A 19,786-nucleotide genomic window follows, 5' to 3' on the forward strand; every position below is an offset into this window, starting at 1 on the left:
TTTCATAGGTAAATTTTTACGATTTTTTAAATTTGGTGACACCCCTGTACAAAACATTGCTTTGAGAGTAAATTTTACGCTTTTAAAAATTTGGTGTCACCCCCTTAAAATGGCGTCACCCGGTGCGGACCGCACCCCCGACCCAGGCATATGACGCTACGGCACAATACAACATTACGATCAACCAACCCCTACACACTCCGTGTTTACTAACATGAGCCCGGCCCCCACACACCCCCAGGGTAACAGATGGAGGAAGGACCGCCAGTGTCACACTGACCGTCCTAGTGATGGACGTCAACGACAACGCCCCCAGACTGACCATGACCCTCGCCGACCTGAAGGTCACGGAGGCAGTCAAGCGTGGAACAAAGCTCAACTACACTTTTTCAGCGCAAGAACCTGACGTCATTGACACGGATTACGTGTATCTTGCAGGTACCGAGTAACGTCCCTTCGTCTTTCTTTTGATTCATCTTGTAATATCTAAAGTTTCGCCCCTTTGTCTTTCTTTATGTAGAGATATCCATCTTGTGCTTACCGAGTAAACGGCGTAGCCCAGCGCTAGAACGCTAGACTGTTAAGGACATGGGCGGATGTACTTTTCGTCATAAATCCACTAAATCATCGATTTCCCACTTTTACTTGATCTATACAGAATAACCATCGTTGAATCTAAAAATGACATTGTTATGACCCTAAAAACAGTATTTATTTATAAAAAACCGGGTTCAAAGTAGTGTGTACAGGGTCATTTGTTAATTTTTTTGTAAAAATAGCCATTTTTCGACCTAGAAAAGTACTATTAGGCTTCACGGAAATCTAATGTGTTTCATATCAATTGAAAGGCCGTGACCTCCTTTCTTTATTTGTTCTAAAATTAAAGGACCAATCAAAATTTTATTTTAATGTGATTATTTTTCTACGTCATAAAGTTGTTTATTTTACTCAGTCGGGTTTTTCCGGTATGCAAATTTTTGACCTCAATTTTTTCATTGGCGTTCAACGGCGGAAGCTAGTTAGCGATTGGTAGTTTCGCTTCGGAAGTAAACATTCCCTTAGTTTCAGCGCGTTGCTAAGTTTGATCTAGTTTTGTTTCCCTAAGGGGTCATCCATAAATGACGTCACGCTTTTTTTGACGATTTTTACCTCCCCCCCTCCCCTCCGTCACACGTCGTCACAAAAAGTCAGACCCCCCCCCCTAAAATGACGTCACACCTCAACCTACAACCCCCCCTCAGAATTGCAGTTGAATTTTTTTAAAACATCGATATTTTTCCAAAATCTTGTCTAAACTATTACAATTTATTAAAACAGTTATCTAAAACGCGAAATAACGTCTAAAATTCGTTTTCTAACATTGCTTTTTTATAATGCAAATCTGAACCCCCCCCCCCCTCCCCCTCATCACACATCGTCACAAAATTACGGACCCCCCCTCCCCCCTACGAGTGTGACGTCATTTATGGATGACCCCTAAGCTTCTGTAAAATACTTACATTATTTTAACATATAATTATTTAAATTAAATATACTATTACAGTTTAGATTAGTTTGTGTGAATTATCATAAGCAGTGAGACGATTTAATTTGTTTCTCTTTCGATAATGGGTAGAACAAAACACTCGCTAAAAATAGATACACACAAACATCTAATTTACTAAAGCAAGGGCACGTCCGAATGCAACTGATTGCAGCTACCTCTACTCAATCTAGCACTATTCAGACAAGCACTGGTACAGATGTAATATGCCCATTTAATAAGAAACTGCGACAATGTAAGACACAGTTTTTACAGAAAGAAGAAAGCACTGTTACATCTAGTACTGGTAGTGCTAATTGTAAACCACAGCCATGCAGAATTATTGTCGAATGTGATTTGCTTCTTGATGTTATCAATACATTTCCTCGCCCACTGTGATGTAGTGGCTACTATTGATGAAAACAGTGTAAAGGGTTTGCTTCAAGCATGGTGTGGCAGTAATAAAAATGTTGTAAACCGTAAGTATACAACTGCAAAAGAATCCAGAACAAGGCCATTCACAATAAACAAAGACATCGTCTTATCATAATTGGCTTTAGCAGTGGCGTAGGCAGTGGGGGTTTAGGGGGGGGTCATAACCCCCCCCCCCCCCCATAGACCCCTCGGTATATATATAAAAAGTATGAGGGGGGTGCAAATCGAAAGTTTGAGGGGGGGGGGGGTGCAAATCGAAAGTTTGGGGGGGGGTGCAAATGGAAAGCTTGTCTCCGGGTAAAAATTGGAACCCCCCCCCCCCCCCCTTGAGACGATCCTGGCTACGCCACTGGGCTTTAGATATGAGACCATGCAAAATATACTGCTGTTTCTGCGACAGCATAATTCAATTTAGGGCCCAGGCATGCTATGGCATTGCTGTCAAAAGAAGGAAACCATAGTCGAAGACTCAATGAAGGACGCCAAAAAAGACGCGTTGACAACAGCTTTTCTACAGCTCTAGGTAAAACAAAGAGCGCCAGAAAAAAAGAAAACTAACAGCTGAACAAGCTCAGAAGGAATATATTCAGCAGCACCATACTTCAGGCTATGAATGTGGTCGATTTTAGTGACATACAGCTGTAAATTTTCATTTTTTGCAACTTTTTGTTGGTTTTTTGAGTTTTTCTCAGTTTGATGTTTTTTTGTACAATTGTTGAAATAACTTTGTTAATAATTATCAGAACTGAACTAAATTTGCTCCAGTTACTCTGTATATATGTTCAAATAAAACGTATTGAACACTTTTGGAATTTTTGTAAAGATTTTTTTTTATTGTTTAAATAGTGAAAAAATTGGACGAAAAAATGACATTTTTACAGTGATGTATCGAAAAAAAAGTAAAAAAAAAACAATCTTCTTTTTTTAAAATGTAATCAATAAGAAGTCTTAAACACATGTGTCTGCAGACTGTAGTAAGTTTTCATGAAATTTGTACAAACCATTTTTGAGTTATTTCCATTTAAAAATCGTCAATAAAATCCAATATGGCCGCCGTCACCATGGCAACGGAGGATTTAAAAAATTAAAAAAAATATTTTTATGCTTAACTCTTTGAGTTATAACTATTAGCCAAGTATTACATCTTTAGACTTGGAAATAAAGAAGTTGGTACTCATCACCCGCCCATGCCCTTAACCCTAAAGTATTGAGTTCGAATATAGTTTCGATTTATTAGAGGTTACCCAGCCCTGATGTGTACCTAACTCACGTTAGGGAAAGTAAAGATGGCTGGGAATAGTGTTGATCACACTATCTCTTCATATGCTAAGGTCACAGAAATAGGTGTGCACTCTACTTTACCTGCTCCATGGACCGTCGTGTTCGAAAAGGGGACTTTACTTTTACATTACAAGTACTACATTTAGTTCTTGGGTGCAAACTTACTTTATACTCAGTGAAGTGTAGCACTCATAAGAAGTGAAATTTCGCGGTTTTCCATGACAGTCTGACCATTCAAACATCTTGTATTACAAGCCTATTAGAATCAATACTTCACTCATTAGGGCTATGGTTATCCCTGACCATATCAGTCATATTTTCATATTTGACATACGCTAATACTAATGCTGATTTAAATATTTTCCTCTCAGCTTTTTTATTTAAAAAAAAAACAACGTTACAACTGTATATTTTCTGACAAAACAATAAATAATATCAATGCATACGTCCAACTGATGGCTTGAAGCTATACTACTTATTCACCATACAGAAGCAGTCAATCTATATCTACCAATGGGTAAATTATACGTGATATATCCTAAACAAGCATCATGAAAATGTATATACATGGTAAGCATCTCATCATAAACACAATATGTGAACATATACATAAAATGTTGCTATGTTGTGTTCCCGCAGGTAACGACAGTGAGATTTTCAACATCTTTCCTCTGGTGGGTTCTATCTATCTCAACCAGGAAGTGGACGTAGATCCAGGACGGGAGTATCTGGTCTTCAAACCCATACTTGTTGGTAGGTGTCTTTTTGTAACTGCTACGGACTGGTTTCTTTTTAGCGCAATTTCCATACTGGGGGATTGCGATTATTAACTCGTCATTTCTGGATGGATGGATGGATGGATGTGTGTCCGCAGCGTGTCCGCAGCTTTAAGTCGTATCTCCTCCTCAACGAAGCAATATCGAGGACTAGCTCCAAAAGCAAATATGTTAAGCAAGTTCCGAGGATGAACATAGGCCAAAAAAATTCCCGGAATTCCTTCCTGGATTTCACGGAAAAGCCAAAAAACCTAGAAAAAAATGCAGTTTTTGGCCCATATCTCGGCAATCAGACCACTTAGCGACTTGAAACATTTACAAATCGATTCCTGCCATAATTTAGAACAAAAATTTTCAAAAATATCCTTTCGTTCGGTCACAATTTTTTTTTTTTAAATTAGATAAACACCTACAAACCGATCGTTCTCCTAGCTTGAACGCACCCCACCATTATACGTCTCAAACTCGATCACTATCTATTTTTAGAAACCATAAGGAAATTGCGCTTAAATTGTCAATAGACTTTTTATTAACTTGTTTTTTTTTTTACTGCTGATAGTTTTTTAACAGCTACTGCAAGTTTCTTTTATTTATTTTAAAAAAAAAAAACATTATCTGATTTCTTTTTTTATGTTACTTTGTGATTTTATAAAACTGCTTTTGAATAGTTTGTTTTAGCTGTAAATTTTCTTTTGAGTACGCCCAGCACAATGTCAAATATTTTCATGTACTCAGTGAAGCTGGGGCGTACGTGTGTGTGTGGGGGGGGGGGGGGGGGCGTCAAGCAGATTTAAACCAAACTTGACATGACCAGAGTTCGATCCTAGAATTCTTTTTACAATTACGTAACTACACGTAACTATCAGATCATTACACTCCTGTCAAGAAACAGCTCTTAAAATTGTATCACTATGAGGATAGCCTAATTTATCAAAGTTTGATTTGCCAAACAATTATAAATTCGTTTTTTTTCCTCAGTATCTGATGGAACCTTCACCGACTCAGCAACCATAACTCTTACAGTGTTTGACTACAACGACAACCCACCAATATGTAATCCGTCCACGGCTTATCTTTCCATAGAGGAGAACTCAAGTAAAACAATTCATTTCCTTCACAGAGAAAGTTTAAAAAAAAAACGAATTCAAATCCTATCAAAATATTTAACGATAATAAATATATGTGTCTATGTATGATAAAACAGTTAAGGGGTCATCCATAAATGACGTAAAACTCGTAGGGGGAGGGGAAGTGGCGTAGCGAGGTCGGGTGTCACCCGGTGCGGCACTTAATGGTGTCACCCCCCCCCCCCCCCAGAGGCGTAGCGACTCTTCCCGGGGACAAGCTTTCAATTTTCGATTTACACCACCCCCCCCCCCCCTCGATCTTTCGATTAGCTCCCCCCTCAAACTTTCGATTTGCACCCCCACCTCAAATTTTTCTCTATATATTTTACTATTTTTTGCCTTGGTGTCACCCCCTCTAAATGGTGTCACCCGGTGCGGTCCGCACCCCCCCCCCCTCGCTACGCCTCAGGGGAGGGGGTCCGTAATTTTGTGACGATTTGTGGTGAGGGGGGGTGTTCAGATAGTGTGATGTGACACTTTTGCATGTTAAAAATATATTATTAGAAATTGAATTTGAGCCTTTTTTTCGCGTTTTAGAAAAATGTTTTAATAAATTGTATTATAACATTGATTGAAATACCATGTTGACGGAGATAAGTCAATATTTTAGAAAAAAAAACCGATGTGGTAAAAAAATTCAAATATAATTTTTAGGGGATAGTAGGCTGAGGTTTGACGTCATTTTAGGTATGTGTTTGGCTTTTTGCGACGATGTGTAACGGAGGGGAGGGGAAGGTAGAAATCGTCAAAAAAAAGTGTAATGTTATTTATGGATGACCCCTTAATATCGTCTATAGATAGCGTCACCATACTGTCTCAAATTTTCGCCCTTTTCTCCCTCTTTTCACGAAAGATCCCCCTCTCCACGGATTGCTTGACGTCTTTTATACAGTGTTTCTTCCAGACTTTTTTCTCCGGGGGGGGGGGGGGGCACTTGAAATTTTCGGGGGGGGGGGGCGGTAGACTTTCTTCGGGAGGGGGGGACACACTGTTAAAAGTATATATTTTCTATATAAATTATATAAATTTCATTTCGTTCGGGGGAGCGGTAGAATTTTTTCGAGGGGGCTTTGCCCCCCCCCCCCGGAAGAGATGCCTGGAAGAAACTCTGCTTTTATGGATTTACTCTTTTACATAAAAACTAAAAGGATGGGGAGAAAAGAAACAAAACAATACTTAATCTTCGTTCGTTTGCACCAGACCCCAAAACTTTTCATTTTACAATCATGTCTATATCTGCCTATTTGATGATAGACTAGTTCTTGTTTTCATTGTGTGTGGCTTCTATGTCCCTTCTATGATCAGCCCATAACCATATGTGTTACAAATATAGGCTGCATTCATTTAAGAAAAACTAGGGACAGGCAACTTAATGAAAATCAGGAAAGTTACAAATTTGATTATATTTGTTGCATTTTAATAAATCTTGCGTCTTTTCCAATTTTTCCGCCAATTTTTTTTATGCAACTGGGTGGGGGGGGGGGGGGGGGGTGAGGTCCCCTTCCTTACCACCTACACCCGCAAGACATCCATTGGCAACGAATAGATTGATTACCATCGATATTACCAATAAAACTTTTCCACAAGATTCCCATAGATATCCCTTTTACGTGTTTCCACATAGCCTTTGTATAGACTTAACTGCTTAATAACTGTACCAAAAGAGATAACAAAATAAATTATCATTTCATTGGTGTTTGCAGGTGGAGCAGGATTTTATACGCTCAATTGCACAGATCGTGACAGTAGTTACAACAACAATAACCTTTTAAGTTATTCGTCGAACAACAGTGCTGTCTTTAGGTCAGTTTTAATATTATGAATATATGAGGTATTTTTTTTTTCATAAATTCCAGACAGATTTTCTTAGAAATTCATATATAAATCTACATTCTATAAGCTTGGTTAAACACAATTTATTATTAATACTTTTGTGAAAAATGTTAGGATAAAAAAAAGATAAGACTCTACTCTCTATACATTAGAACAAAATTATGCATTAGGCCTTTATTTCATATCTGCACGATTTAAGTGTAATCGCTCTTTGCTTTAGTTTATTAGTTATTTATTTTGGTTTATTTTTTTATGAGAGTTTATTTTTGTTTGCAGCGTCGATTTTTCCGGAGTGGTCTCCCGCTTCGCACCGTTTGATTACGAAACAGCTACCACCGAGACTGTGATTATCAGCATACAAGACCAATCTGCAACGAACCCGCTCTCCACATCGGTCACAGTTGTTGTTTCAGTAAGAAATCGGCATTGTAAAGAACCTAAAACACTTAACACTAATATTTCATGGGAAGGGGGGGGGGGGGGTGGCAGTGGCGTGATTAGATGTTTTTGTTGTGATAAGTGTGAGGGGGGGGGGGAGGTGAATCAACAAAAGTAAAAAAGGGGACCACATTATTTCTGCTTCTGGGTAATTAAAAAGTCGTTTCTGGAATACATTGTAATAATGATAACACTAATTTAGATATTAAAATAATAATGAAATGTTTTAATCCAATTTATAATTTAAACAATGTTGAAAATAATGCTGCTGATTACAGTTGATCCTTGCTGACATAAAAAAAAAAACTGAATAAACAACACATTTCTGACTGAAAATATTTAGATCTAGTATCATTGAGTACCTTAACTTTAAAAAATATTTTATATATTTGTTAAACCTAACAGCTACTCTCACTGTTTAATTAAATAACTGCTTAAATTGACCTACTGGTACTACTCAACCATGAACACTCAAATTTTGACCCCATAACTCCATTGCAATCCAGATAACTCCTGTTAATGACAATGTCCCAGTATGGTCCTCTTGGTTACCTGCTATATCTGAAAGTAGTAGCTACAGCTTTAATGAGAATACACCAGTTGGAACAATACTGTTTACTGTCGTAGCTACAGATTCTGATGTGACTGTTGGTGGTACTATAACTTACAGCATCGAGTCAATAAAAAATGGTTTGTAAACATTTAAATACACTTTTTAATCAACTGAGCTATGTATGTTAAATTTTTTTGGGTACATTTTGAGATTTTAGCCTCTAATAATCTTAAGAGGTGGATAATAACATTACTAATTACATGTTCTTAATATGAATGAAGCTTATAATTTGTTTAGTGAATTTATCTGACATTTCTTTTTAATTAGAAAAATTTTAATGTCATTTTTGTGTGCAGTCTAAGCTAAAATTTCAAAAGGGTGAGGTCTAATATACAAGTTTACAAAAAAAATGCGCAGAACGCTTGAGTAAAGCACTTTCAAAAGCTAGGATACAATATAAATAAATAAAAAATGTTTTTCAATATTAAAGTTATTTATTAATTATTTGCATTTAACTTTTCAAATTTGATTTTCAGGAAGTATTTCAGTGCCAGGTGTTTTTGGCATTGATGCAAAAACTGGGCAAGTTACTCTTCAAGCAAACTTTGATACTGATGGCGTCAATGGGTTGTCTGTTTACACTGTCAATTTTCAGGTTGTTAGTTAAGCTTTCAAGGGGGAAAATCTGGTGTAAAATAATTTTTTTTATTTTTTTTTAACAATAAGTAATAGGCCTATATGGGTAAATAGTTTAACTTTTTATTTTATTTTAAATTTTACCATCCTTTTAATTCCATTGTGGTTTAGTTTAGGTTTAACATTCTTTTAACAATAGTTAATTGATCAGTGTTTGAGAAATGTTTTATTTCATTTGCATGAATGTCAAGCTGCAGATATCGTGGTTCTTCTATGCTAGCAATATTGATTGATGTTTTATTTTTTGTTCATTAGGATAGGGTTGGGCCAGGGTTATGCAAAAAAAATAATAACTCCAATATGCAGTGTTTCTTCCAAATTTTTTTCCTCCGGGGGTGCACAAAAAATTTCGGGGGGGGGGGGGGGGGGCACTGTCAAAAGTATATATACTCTATATAAATTCCATTTCGTTCGGGGGGGGGGGACGACTGCCCCCGCGAAGAGATGCCTGGAAGAAACTCTGCCAATATGGTCTAACGATTAATCTGAAAATTTCTTTTTTTGACCTATGTGTACTCTTTTATTTTATCCAATTCATGTACACAAAATTATTTTTTGTTTAACTTTTATCATTCAGGCAACTGATGGTGCAGGGGGATCTCACACCATTACAAAGAGTGTCAATATTAGTGTGAGAGATTATAATGACAATGCCCCAGTATTTTTAGGCACACCCTATATTACTCAGTACATACATGAGGTGGATACCAAAGCTGGGCAACTTGTTTTACTGGTGAGTTTTGCGTATTGTTTTTTTTATATTATTTCTCTCTCAGATATCTAGAAAGTTTTTATTTATTATTTATTTTATAATGTACATGCTTTAAAAAATCAAAGTCTTTCAAACGATATGTTATAATTTTTGTATTTACTTTGATAACATTAATAAATGTTCTATAAAATTAGATGCTTTATTTTAAGTTACTTACAACACATACTTAACTTTAAAAAACTTTCTTCCTGCACAGTTATCTGCACTTGATCAAGACACTACCCCATCTGTGCTTACATACACAGTGGACACCATTTTAGTTGGCAACAGAACATGTTAGTTTGACAAGAAACATTTACATGGGAGACAAAACTAGTCAATGGGGAATGAACATAATAAATGGGCTTAGAAAAAAAAGGGGCAAAAGTAGCCTACACCTGTAATAAATCTCTTTAAAAAATAATAACTATGTCACCAGTTCTCATTTTTTTTTTAAATGCAATTTTTCCTGGTGTCATTAAAAACTAGCCACTGTATTATAAGAGAATCTCCTATTTTAATGAATTTTTTAATAATTATTTTTCTAAGACATCCAATATTTTTTTAAATATTTGTAGTAGCAGATTGGCAATTTAGTAGTGTTGTTCCTGGCAGGCTTGAGTTTGCTCGTACGATTGATCTGGACAAAGATAATCCCATGTCAACATTTACTATTCTCAGGGTAAATTATATAGTTTGTTTTGTTTAAATGAGTTTTTATTTTAAATATGTAAACCATAACTTCAATGAGTAGTTCAAATACAAATCTTAACAACTCACATTATATTTGCAATACTATTTTATGAGTATAATACATAAATTAAATGTTCCAGATACTGGTAAAAGACAACGGTGTTCCTGAACAGACTGGCACAACAACAGTACGAGTGAATCTAATACCAGATAATGAGTTCTCACCCACCATTATATCAGAGCCTGGGACTGCTATTGTTACGGTAGAGTTATAATGTAGTATTTGATTAAACTGAGATTTTATAAGATAGATTTTGAAAAGTAAATTTGTGAATTGAAACCCATCTGATGGTCAAAACTAAACTTTAAAAATCACATGTAATATTTGTTTTACAACATTTATATAAATATCATGAATTAAAAATACTTAAAGCCCAACTGTTTGCAAATCAAATTTATATTCTGTTTAAAATTGGTTCTTATGCCTGATTTAATATTTTAAAACACATTTTGGTTTTAAGAAAATTTTCTAAAATGTATGTTTTTTACCGGTTTTGATTATTTGCATTTGAAATATGTTGCATATTTATATAAGTACAAAACCGTACCTGAGTAAAAGTTGAATATAACTAAAATAAAAAAAAAAACACTAGAATTTTTAAAATGTATTTAAAGCGACAAATAAAAGATTCAAACAAAATATTTTCAAATTGTTTAAAGGCAGCTTAATAATTACAATTATCTTAGTTTTTAATAAAAAGTTTGTGTACAAACATTGTGTTGATCTACTGTGATAGATGCAAGAGAACCAGCCTGTTGGAACTTATATTAGCAAAGTTTCTGCTACTGATAATGACAAGGGTGATGAAGGAGTTCTACAGTTTAACATAATTGGTAACTGTCCTCATTTTCAATTCTAATCATATTATTAATCTGACGTTCCTTTCCTAAATTAAACTACAATGAACTCAAACTGGTGCATAGTAATAACAGTTATATTGATCCCATTTTTTTTCATAATATAAAATATCATGAGTAATTCCACAGTATCAATGTGACTCACATGGATGAATAAATAATATTTTACATTTATCTTTTTACACATTTATAAATTATAGTTATATATTTTATCAGCCAAGAATAATCTATAATATCTAAGAGAATGATCATAGCTTATAGCTGTCCTCGTAGACTAAAACTAACTAGGCTATGAAATTATTTACTCATACATTATATATATATATATATATATATATATATATATATATATATATATATATATATATATATATGTTTTTGCAGAATTTAAATATTAAGATATAATAATTCAGTCTTTTACTTTCTCTTCATTTTATACTGACAGATGGAAATCAAGATTCCGCCTTCAGCATTAACTCAGATGGATCAATCATTACAAATGCTATATTAGACAGTGAGACACAGAATTATTACAAACTAGTAGTAAAGATTTCAGACAGTGGCTTGGAGATTATCAGGTTAGGATGGTTTACCCCTGTAGTTAGATGTAGCGGATTGCATTCAGTGTTGTTTTGCTATATGATGAATAGAAGATGTAACTTTTACATAACTCACTAGACAATTAAATATATTTTGGATTGATTATTAAAACATTTTTTTAAGTTTCCTGTACTGTCCATTTCCCTATAGATCAGTGACAAGCACAGTGACAGTATCTGTTGTAGATGTCAATGATCATTCCCCTTCTTGTTCTCTTGCGTATTTATATCTGGAAGTTTTGGAAAATACAACCGCTAATACACTGGTAAGGTATTGGTGAAATGCTTGCTTAAGTCAAGTAATTCATGCAGTAAACTTGACTTAACATGACTTCAGTCGTAGTTATGATTTATTTGTATAATAATTTATTTATTTAACTTGAATACTAATTGTATTTTATTTAAGAATTTCCGTTTATCCACATAGATGATTATTGGACAAAGTAAAGCAAGTAAATTTCTGTGGCTATGTTATTTGATGGGTTTTGTATGTTTGTAAATTGCCATTTATAGTCAGATAATTATAGGAGACATATGATCACAGATTATCCTACAGCTTTGTGGCAGATATTAAAGTGCAGACTTTCAGATTAGCTATCGTTAGTTCTACCCCTTAGCTTTGCTTTAAAAACATAGATTTGTTTTTCTTCTTTTCATTTTAGATAAGTAACATCAACTGCACTGACCTTGACACTGGTGATACATTAAAGTATTATGTACAAGCACCATATGACACCGTATTTGGCTTTAGTTCATCATCATCAAATCAACTTAGACTACTAGCGCGTAAGCATTATTTCTTTTCTGTTTCTTTTTAGTTATAACCTTATCTTTTTTTTTTTAAAAACGTAGTTAATGGTAGGTTTCTGTTTCTATAAAAATTTGAGTGTTCTATTAATTCATTTAGTTTAAGAATGATGATTAAAAAAACAAAAAAAACTATTAGTAGATATTAATTTTTTAATTTTTTAAAATGTGTTTAAAATTACAAATAAAATTAAATTTCAGGAAATAATCTTGTTTTCTTTTAGCTTTAGATTATGACTCTCCCACCCAGAAGTATGATATCAAGATAATCTGCAGTGATGGAGTAAATAATTTCACAATAACATCTCGGGTTAAAGTTTTACCTGTGAATGAAGCAGCGCCCAAGTTTTCAAACAACCCCTCCATCACTGTATCTGAGAACCAAGTTGTACAAGACGTTGTCTTATACTCAGCCACTGATACAGACTACAGCCCACATGGTGTTGTTCTATACAAAATTCAGTCAGGTACGCTCATGACACATATATGAAAGACAGTATACATATAGGGAGAGGGTTTTTAGAATTAAGTTATGATGTGGTAAGTAGATGAGGGGTGGGTTAAGAAATAAGACTGTTAAAGGCCAAAAATAATAAATAAAGTTAATTTATCTTTGTTTTTTTGTTTTTTTTATGTTCTTGTACAGCTCTGTAATGTAGTGTAATTTTTTCTTAATCTGTACAAATAACTATAAATAAATGTTAATATTAGTGATTAATTAATTAAATTGTTGAATGATTAAAATATTGAATAATTAAAGTTTTGATTTATTAAACTGCTGACCAATTAAAGTATTTTATATTCTTTCAGTTAGCAATGGCGGCGCAGCATTTTTTGACATTGATCCAGCATCAGGGTCAATAGATGTAATTTCAGCATTAGATTATGACATTCTTCCAGCTGACAGTAAAAAATATGAAGTCACTATCATTGCTGCAGATGGTGGGGGTTTGGAGGTAGGCGCTTGTTTCATTTTTTTTTTAAACATAGAGAAATTATTCCAGAAAAAGTATTTCAGTGATCCCTTCCTTTTCTAAATTAAACATTTTTAAAAATAGTATTTAAATGTTGAATTTTCTGTAAAAATTAATTCTTGGACTAACTTGCTCTAGGGAACTGGCACAGTTACAATTCAAGTTGCAAATGTTAATGATAATGCTCCAGTGTGTAATCACACCATAGCTGTAAATGTGAATGAAATTCAAGGTAAGTTGGCATTGATGGGATTTGTGGATAATAATATTAGTGAGAGGCAGGTGGCATTGCTAGGTCATGTGTTACCCAGTGCGGCACCTAATCCACATATATATATATATATATATATATATATATATATATATATATATATATATATATATATTTCACTTTTAAGTATGTGCACACACCTGAAATATGTCTTTGAATATATCTTTTTTTTCTAAATGTATTTGATTTTTTTTAAGCTACACATTTTTTGGGCTGAACTTAGTCCTAATTTTTTTTAATGTGTATGATCATGAGTAACATAGCGACCAAATACTTTTTTACAATGTTTGCATCTGTTTGAAGCTCTTTGCCTCTTATGGGTATTCCAAATTTGTAATAAAAGTATTATAATTTAACATATTCCATTGCAAAATAATCCAAATTTAATGATCAAACTGATTTAAGCTGCAAATTAAGGTGTAAATTTTCTTTTAACTTATTCATATATTAATAAATATTTATGACCATGAGACATACCTTTGGTAAATATATACATTGATTTTATATATATATACACAACTTTTAATAGATTAGGAAAATAACCTATTAAACATATCACAAATCATTGATAACAAATCAGTAAAAAATTTATTAAAAAACACAGTACTAGCATCAACACAAGGCTAAATTATTTAAGCAATATCAAATGTACAATTATTGCTCTATTGGTTTCACTCACACACACACACACATGTACAAGTACACACACTTACACACTCATAGGCTGTTGTGTATCAATTTGCTAGTTCAAATGATATGTAGATTTATGCACTTCCAGTGTGGTTTCACCCCAATCCTCTTCAGTGTACAGTGTTTTTGGTGTCACCCTCTCCCTAACATTTTGTTGAATGGCATCCTGGGAAAAAAAATAGTAAATAATTCAAATGGAAAAATCATTGTGAGAAGCAATATTTGATGTTATTCTTTATGTTGGAATAAAGTATTATGTAAGGGGCTTGGCGATGTGAAACAGAGATTTTTTCTAAGCAGGGTTGAAATGGGTACTTTGAGTCTGGAAGATGGTTGCAATAGGAAGTAGCCTATTGAAGAGAGAATTTTCATTATTTGCTAGATGATGGTGGTCTCTTGAACTTAATTGAGATTTCTTGTGTAATGGGTTTGTCTTAGGTACAATGGGTTTCATTGTATCGCTGGGACATTTTTTCTTAATCTAAGGGCACCCTCAAATGCCGCCACAAATAAGAGTTTAAATTCATTTAACATAAAGGGTTAAAATACAGGTTATTAATGTAGTTTAAATAAATTTAGCTACATATTTTTTTTTAATTTAATTAAAAATGAAGTTTAAAGAGTTTATATATATATATATATATATATATATATATATATATATATATATATATATATATATATATATATATATATATATATATATATATATATATATATATATATATATACATATATTTCTAATAAAAAAATATATATTATTTTTAAATAGTGTATTTTAAATTTATAAGTGTATTGTTTTTATAATACATATTTTATCTAAAATATCTGAATTTGCCTCCCTTGAATATTTTACCCATAACTTGTAGGGGGTCATCCATTTATGACGTCCACACGGGAGGGGGGGGGGGGGTCCGAAGAAAATTGACTTTTGCGGAGGACGCGTGTGAACTTTTAATAGGGAATTTTGTGGACGGGGGGGGGGGGGTCCAAAATCCAAAAAAAAAATTATGGGCGTCATAAATGGATGACCCCTAGGCAAATATTACTTCACTTGAATCTGAACAAAATAAAATATTTTTATTAAGAAATTATTATCACTTTCATTTTCTAAATCATGACTATATTAGTAAATTGAATTTTCTGATTACTTGTCCTCTGAAGTTACCCTTTTAATATAGAAAAATATTTTAAAATGTTTTTATGTTATATTATCATGTACTAGTCCATACATTGTGCTTGCAACTCTTTGCAAAACTACTTGGCCTAAAAGCTTACCATTTGTAGCATAAAAAATATTTTGTAACCCATGTCTTTATGTTTCATTATTATCTTCAGGAGTTGTTCCTTACATTGTTCTTACAAATCTTGGCTGTGCTGATAAAGAGGATGGGACATCTTTAATTTACTCTCTCACCCAATCTCCCGGATCCCATTTTACATGTTTGGATGGTCTTGTACAACTTAAAAACAGTAAGCTCTTTTTACAACACCGTGCAGACCTATGTGATAATTTATAAGTATCTTATATTCAAATATGATAGGCCTAAGCAAATTAAACAATGGATAACTAATTTACATCTATCATAGTTGTAGTCAGGTTTAACAAAATGTAACTAGATATATAGGTGGTCAACATTTAAACATCAGTAGACATATACACATAATGATCGTGTATATAGCAGTGAAAGCACTCTCTGTATAAATTAAAGCAACTTCATAGTATAATGGGTTTTTTTTATCTATGCTTCTTTTAAATTATTTCTCAAAGTTCTTTAACTGAGAGGTAAACATGCAGCTAACATAACTTAACTTACTAAAATTTAGATTATGATTCTTGTTTTCATTTCAACTTTGATTTTTTCCAATCTTACCAAAGTTCTTGCCTGATTTAGTGTTAAAATCTTTTTGTTCTAACTCTATAGATACACTGGATTATGAGACTGCTTCTCTTCATACTCTGGTGATTGCTGTAAAAGACAAAGGTACCCCCAGTCTCTCCACCACTGTGACTGTGTTGGTGAGTGTGGTCAATCAGAATGATGGTGGACCAGTGTTTACTGCTCCAGCTCCTATCAGTGTTGCTGAAAATGTTGCATCTGGCTCTTTTGTTGTTGGTATGTTCTAGTGGACTAATTACATGGCTTGATGGTTGTTAAACTTACTGATGGTCTGATGGTGTGTTGTATAGAAATATTGCTGATTTAAATAAGTACCCAATTGACTGCTAGTCCAAATGTCTTGAATTTGGATCTCTGTTTAGACTCGTGACTGCAGGACGTCCCTGAGTTCACCCAGTTCTGATGGGTACCTGATTTATGGTAGCCAAACACAGGCAGTTGGGCATAGTGTTGACCATGCTATCCCTTCATATCATGAGGTCATTGAAACAGATGAACTCTACTTAATGTGTCTTGGCACAAACAGGAAAAGATGATATGATGAAATAAGTACACTAAAATATAAGAGCTTACTGACGTTCTTCAGACAACCTCAGGCTTAAACTCTGGGTTAACATTTGTGCACTACTTAACCATTATATTGCCATTAAACTTGAAAGTTGCTTTAGGCTAAACATTAGTCTAATTATATATAAAAAAATTGTGTTTAACAAATGATTGAATACTGACAAAACTTTTGATGCATCAGCTGTCACAGCAACTGACCCAGATGGAAATGATCCTGACTTTGGGGATGTGCGTTACTCTCTTGTCGCTGGGGATCCTGCCAGCCAGTTCTCTATAGATGCAAGATCAGGACAAATCTACACCACAAAAACACTTGATTTTGAAACCACATCCTCATACAGACTTGTGATCCAGGTTTAATTTTTAAAACATTGTTTTCTTGTTTAATTAATTTATGTAGATGATAATCAATCAGCTCTGCAAATCAAGATTACTATTTTATTACCTAAAAGTTATATTTTTTACCCACGGCATCTTTTTTTGTTGTGCTTGCTAGATATTTTAAGAATTTTTTAATCAAGTTGTTGCACACAAGAATTGCATAGTTATACATGTTTTGCTTAGTTATTAAATTAAACCAAAGTCAAAATTTAAAATTGTTATACACATTTTTACAAAGTTTTAAGTAATTTTGTTCTTTTAACTATAGCTTTTTATTGATTTAGGTGAAGAAGAAAAACAGACACATTTATTTTTTAATAAATAAAAGGGTAAAAAGCAAACAAACAGCTTGAGTTAATATTTTTACTAAAGCATATATGTTTTTACTTTATAGGCCTCAGAAAGAGCAGGTGGAAACTCGGCCAGTACAACACAGACAGTCAATGTTGTAGATTTGAATGATGAGAGGCCATTGTGTCAGACTGGAGCCATGCTGGTGACAGTACCAGAGAACAGACAGCCCAGTAGTCTGATCACACAGTTCACATGCACAGATGCTGATGCTGGAACCACACTGGTCTATAACATTACAACTGGTGCTGACATCTGCAGGGTGAGTACACAGGGTACGTTCTATTAATAGTGATTAGGTTTACTCAATGTACATTCTATAAATAGTGAGTTCACAGGTACATTCTATTAATAGTGATTAGGTTTACATAGAGTACATTTTATTAACAGTGAGTATACAGTTACATTATATTAATAGTGAGTAGATGGAGTACATTCTATTAATAGTTAGTAGGACTACATGCGGTACATTCTATATGGAACCTTCTGTATTAGGAACCATTTCAAATCAGTTGGTTATTAAGGCAGATGAAGTATAGTTTTTTTTTCATATATAGAGACCTGTGGTCAGCACTATGCTTGGTGGACTTTATTTTCCAAGTATCTATATGGTCCCAAGCCTGTGAATAATTTAATCTATAAACTAACTCATTTAATGTTATGTTAATTTTTTTAATCATAGGTGTTAGCATGCATTTAAATAAATATCTGCCAAGTGTCTATTTATAGATTAGATATTCATTTCAACTAAACATACAAATCAAAAACATCCTGGATTATTTTGTTATATGTTATTAAATCTCATCTTTTAATCTGTGGACTAAAAGTTTTAAAATGACAACAGATTGAAGGTAACCAGCTGCTGTTGAGAACACCCTTGGACTTTGAGAAAAAGGCGAGTCATGATATAGTGGTTCATGTTTCTGACATGGTAGAGGCACATGCCTTAGACATAGCAGTAACTATCAACGTTGGCAGTGTTGATGAAGGACCACCTGTCTTTACAAATGGTCAGTACTCACTGTATGGAGTGTGTGATGCTTCAAATGTGATTATTACTATGTTACTGTAAGTAATTTTGATAAGCCCACACAATTTAAAAAGCACCATAATACTTGTATAAAAATTATTGATGAATTATTTTAATCAAACTTTTCAATTTGTTATGAGGTATACTTTATTTAGCTGCATTCTATTAAGGCAAAAGTTTTGACACAATTAACTGTCCCATGTGTTTTTGATTAATGAGTTTTAGATTCACTGTGTTAGGTTTTTAATTTTATTTATCTTACCAAGGATGAGCTCCACTTCTGCCTATTTTTTGCTGATTGCAAGCCTTGCATTACTAGTTTAATAGATAAACTTGAAATTTCGTTATTTTGTTAAATATTTTATTTATTAAATATGTATTTATTGTATCTAACCACATGTGGCACCACTGACTGGTGAAATATTTCAGTATGTTCTTATTAACATGTAGATCTTGTTCATCTATTCTAGACAAACGATACTTACCAAATATAACACTTTTTTGTGTTATCTGAACACTTATTATCTATTTAAAAAACTTTTTTTTTTCAATAGGGACTTTTTATTTTAGTGTACGAGAAGATCAACTTATTTTAAGTGAAGTAGGTGCTGTTTTGGCTGTTGATCCTGATTCCCCGGTGGATCAGAATGGTCAAGTGGTTTATTCATTTACAGCACCTTATCCACAGTTTTCTATTAACAAATCCAGTGGAAAGGTAGGTTTATCATACAATTGTTACTTACTATTCTAAACACAATACACCAAATATTTTCTATTTTTAATTGAAACTAATGTTATCAGCACATTTTCTCCTATTTTAAATTAAAGAGCAAAATCAAATACGTAGCCAATGTATCTGTCGTTCCATTACCTTTTTTGCTTGCATTTACTTCTTTTTAAAGTTTTACAATTAATGGTGTTCTGTTGAAATGAAAGTTGATTTATTTTCTGCTCAAGTATTTGTATGTATTTGTCTTCATTCCCTCATAACCTCCTAACATGGAAATATTTCAGATTTTGTTAGCTCAGAGTTTGGACAGGGAGACAACTCAACACTTTAGTTTAGTTGTAAAAGCTTCAGATGCTGTCAATTATACTACTGCTAATGTAGAGGTTACTGTTCTTGATGTCAATGACAACAGCCCACAATTTTCATCAAATTTATATAGGTAGATCAGAATTCTGTTCTTTT

General features: G+C 33.5%; 2 protein-coding genes and 1 long non-coding RNA gene across 3 annotated transcripts; all 3 read left to right on the plus strand.

Moving 5' to 3' along the window:
- Positions 1–323: 323 nt before the first annotated feature.
- On the plus strand, positions 324–9,713 carry LOC131949358 (protocadherin Fat 3-like). Its single transcript, XM_059311217.1, has 9 exons — positions 324–438; positions 3,878–3,991; positions 4,993–5,109; positions 6,845–6,944; positions 7,251–7,386; positions 7,904–8,102; positions 8,502–8,620; positions 9,239–9,394; positions 9,630–9,713. The coding sequence occupies exons 1-9, from the start codon at positions 324–326 to the stop codon at positions 9,711–9,713; spliced, it is 1,140 nt and encodes a 379-aa protein (XP_059167200.1).
- A 1,189-nt stretch (positions 9,714–10,902) lies between these two features.
- LOC131949349 (cadherin-23-like) lies at positions 10,903–19,767 on the plus strand. The gene is made up of 14 exons (XM_059311206.1): positions 10,903–10,999; positions 11,469–11,601; positions 11,774–11,888; positions 12,285–12,408; positions 12,654–12,896; positions 13,240–13,385; positions 13,542–13,635; positions 15,703–15,837; positions 16,290–16,481; positions 17,014–17,186; positions 17,608–17,826; positions 18,409–18,632; positions 19,165–19,309; positions 19,609–19,767. Exons 1-14 carry the CDS (start codon positions 10,903–10,905, stop codon positions 19,765–19,767), a joined length of 2,199 nt encoding a protein of 732 aa, XP_059167189.1.
- Positions 13,251–16,432, plus strand: LOC131949360 (uncharacterized). Its single transcript, XR_009388153.1, has 4 exons — positions 13,251–13,385; positions 13,542–13,635; positions 15,703–15,837; positions 16,290–16,432. It is a non-coding gene; the product is annotated as an uncharacterized LOC131949360 (long non-coding RNA).
- Positions 19,768–19,786: the final 19 nt, after the last annotated feature.

Source organism: Physella acuta, unplaced genomic scaffold (assembly GCF_028476545.2).
Source record: "Physella acuta isolate Inbredline_101_S28 unplaced genomic scaffold, ASM2847654v3 ptg000691l, whole genome shotgun sequence".
NCBI lineage: Eukaryota > Metazoa > Mollusca > Gastropoda > Physidae > Physella > Physella acuta.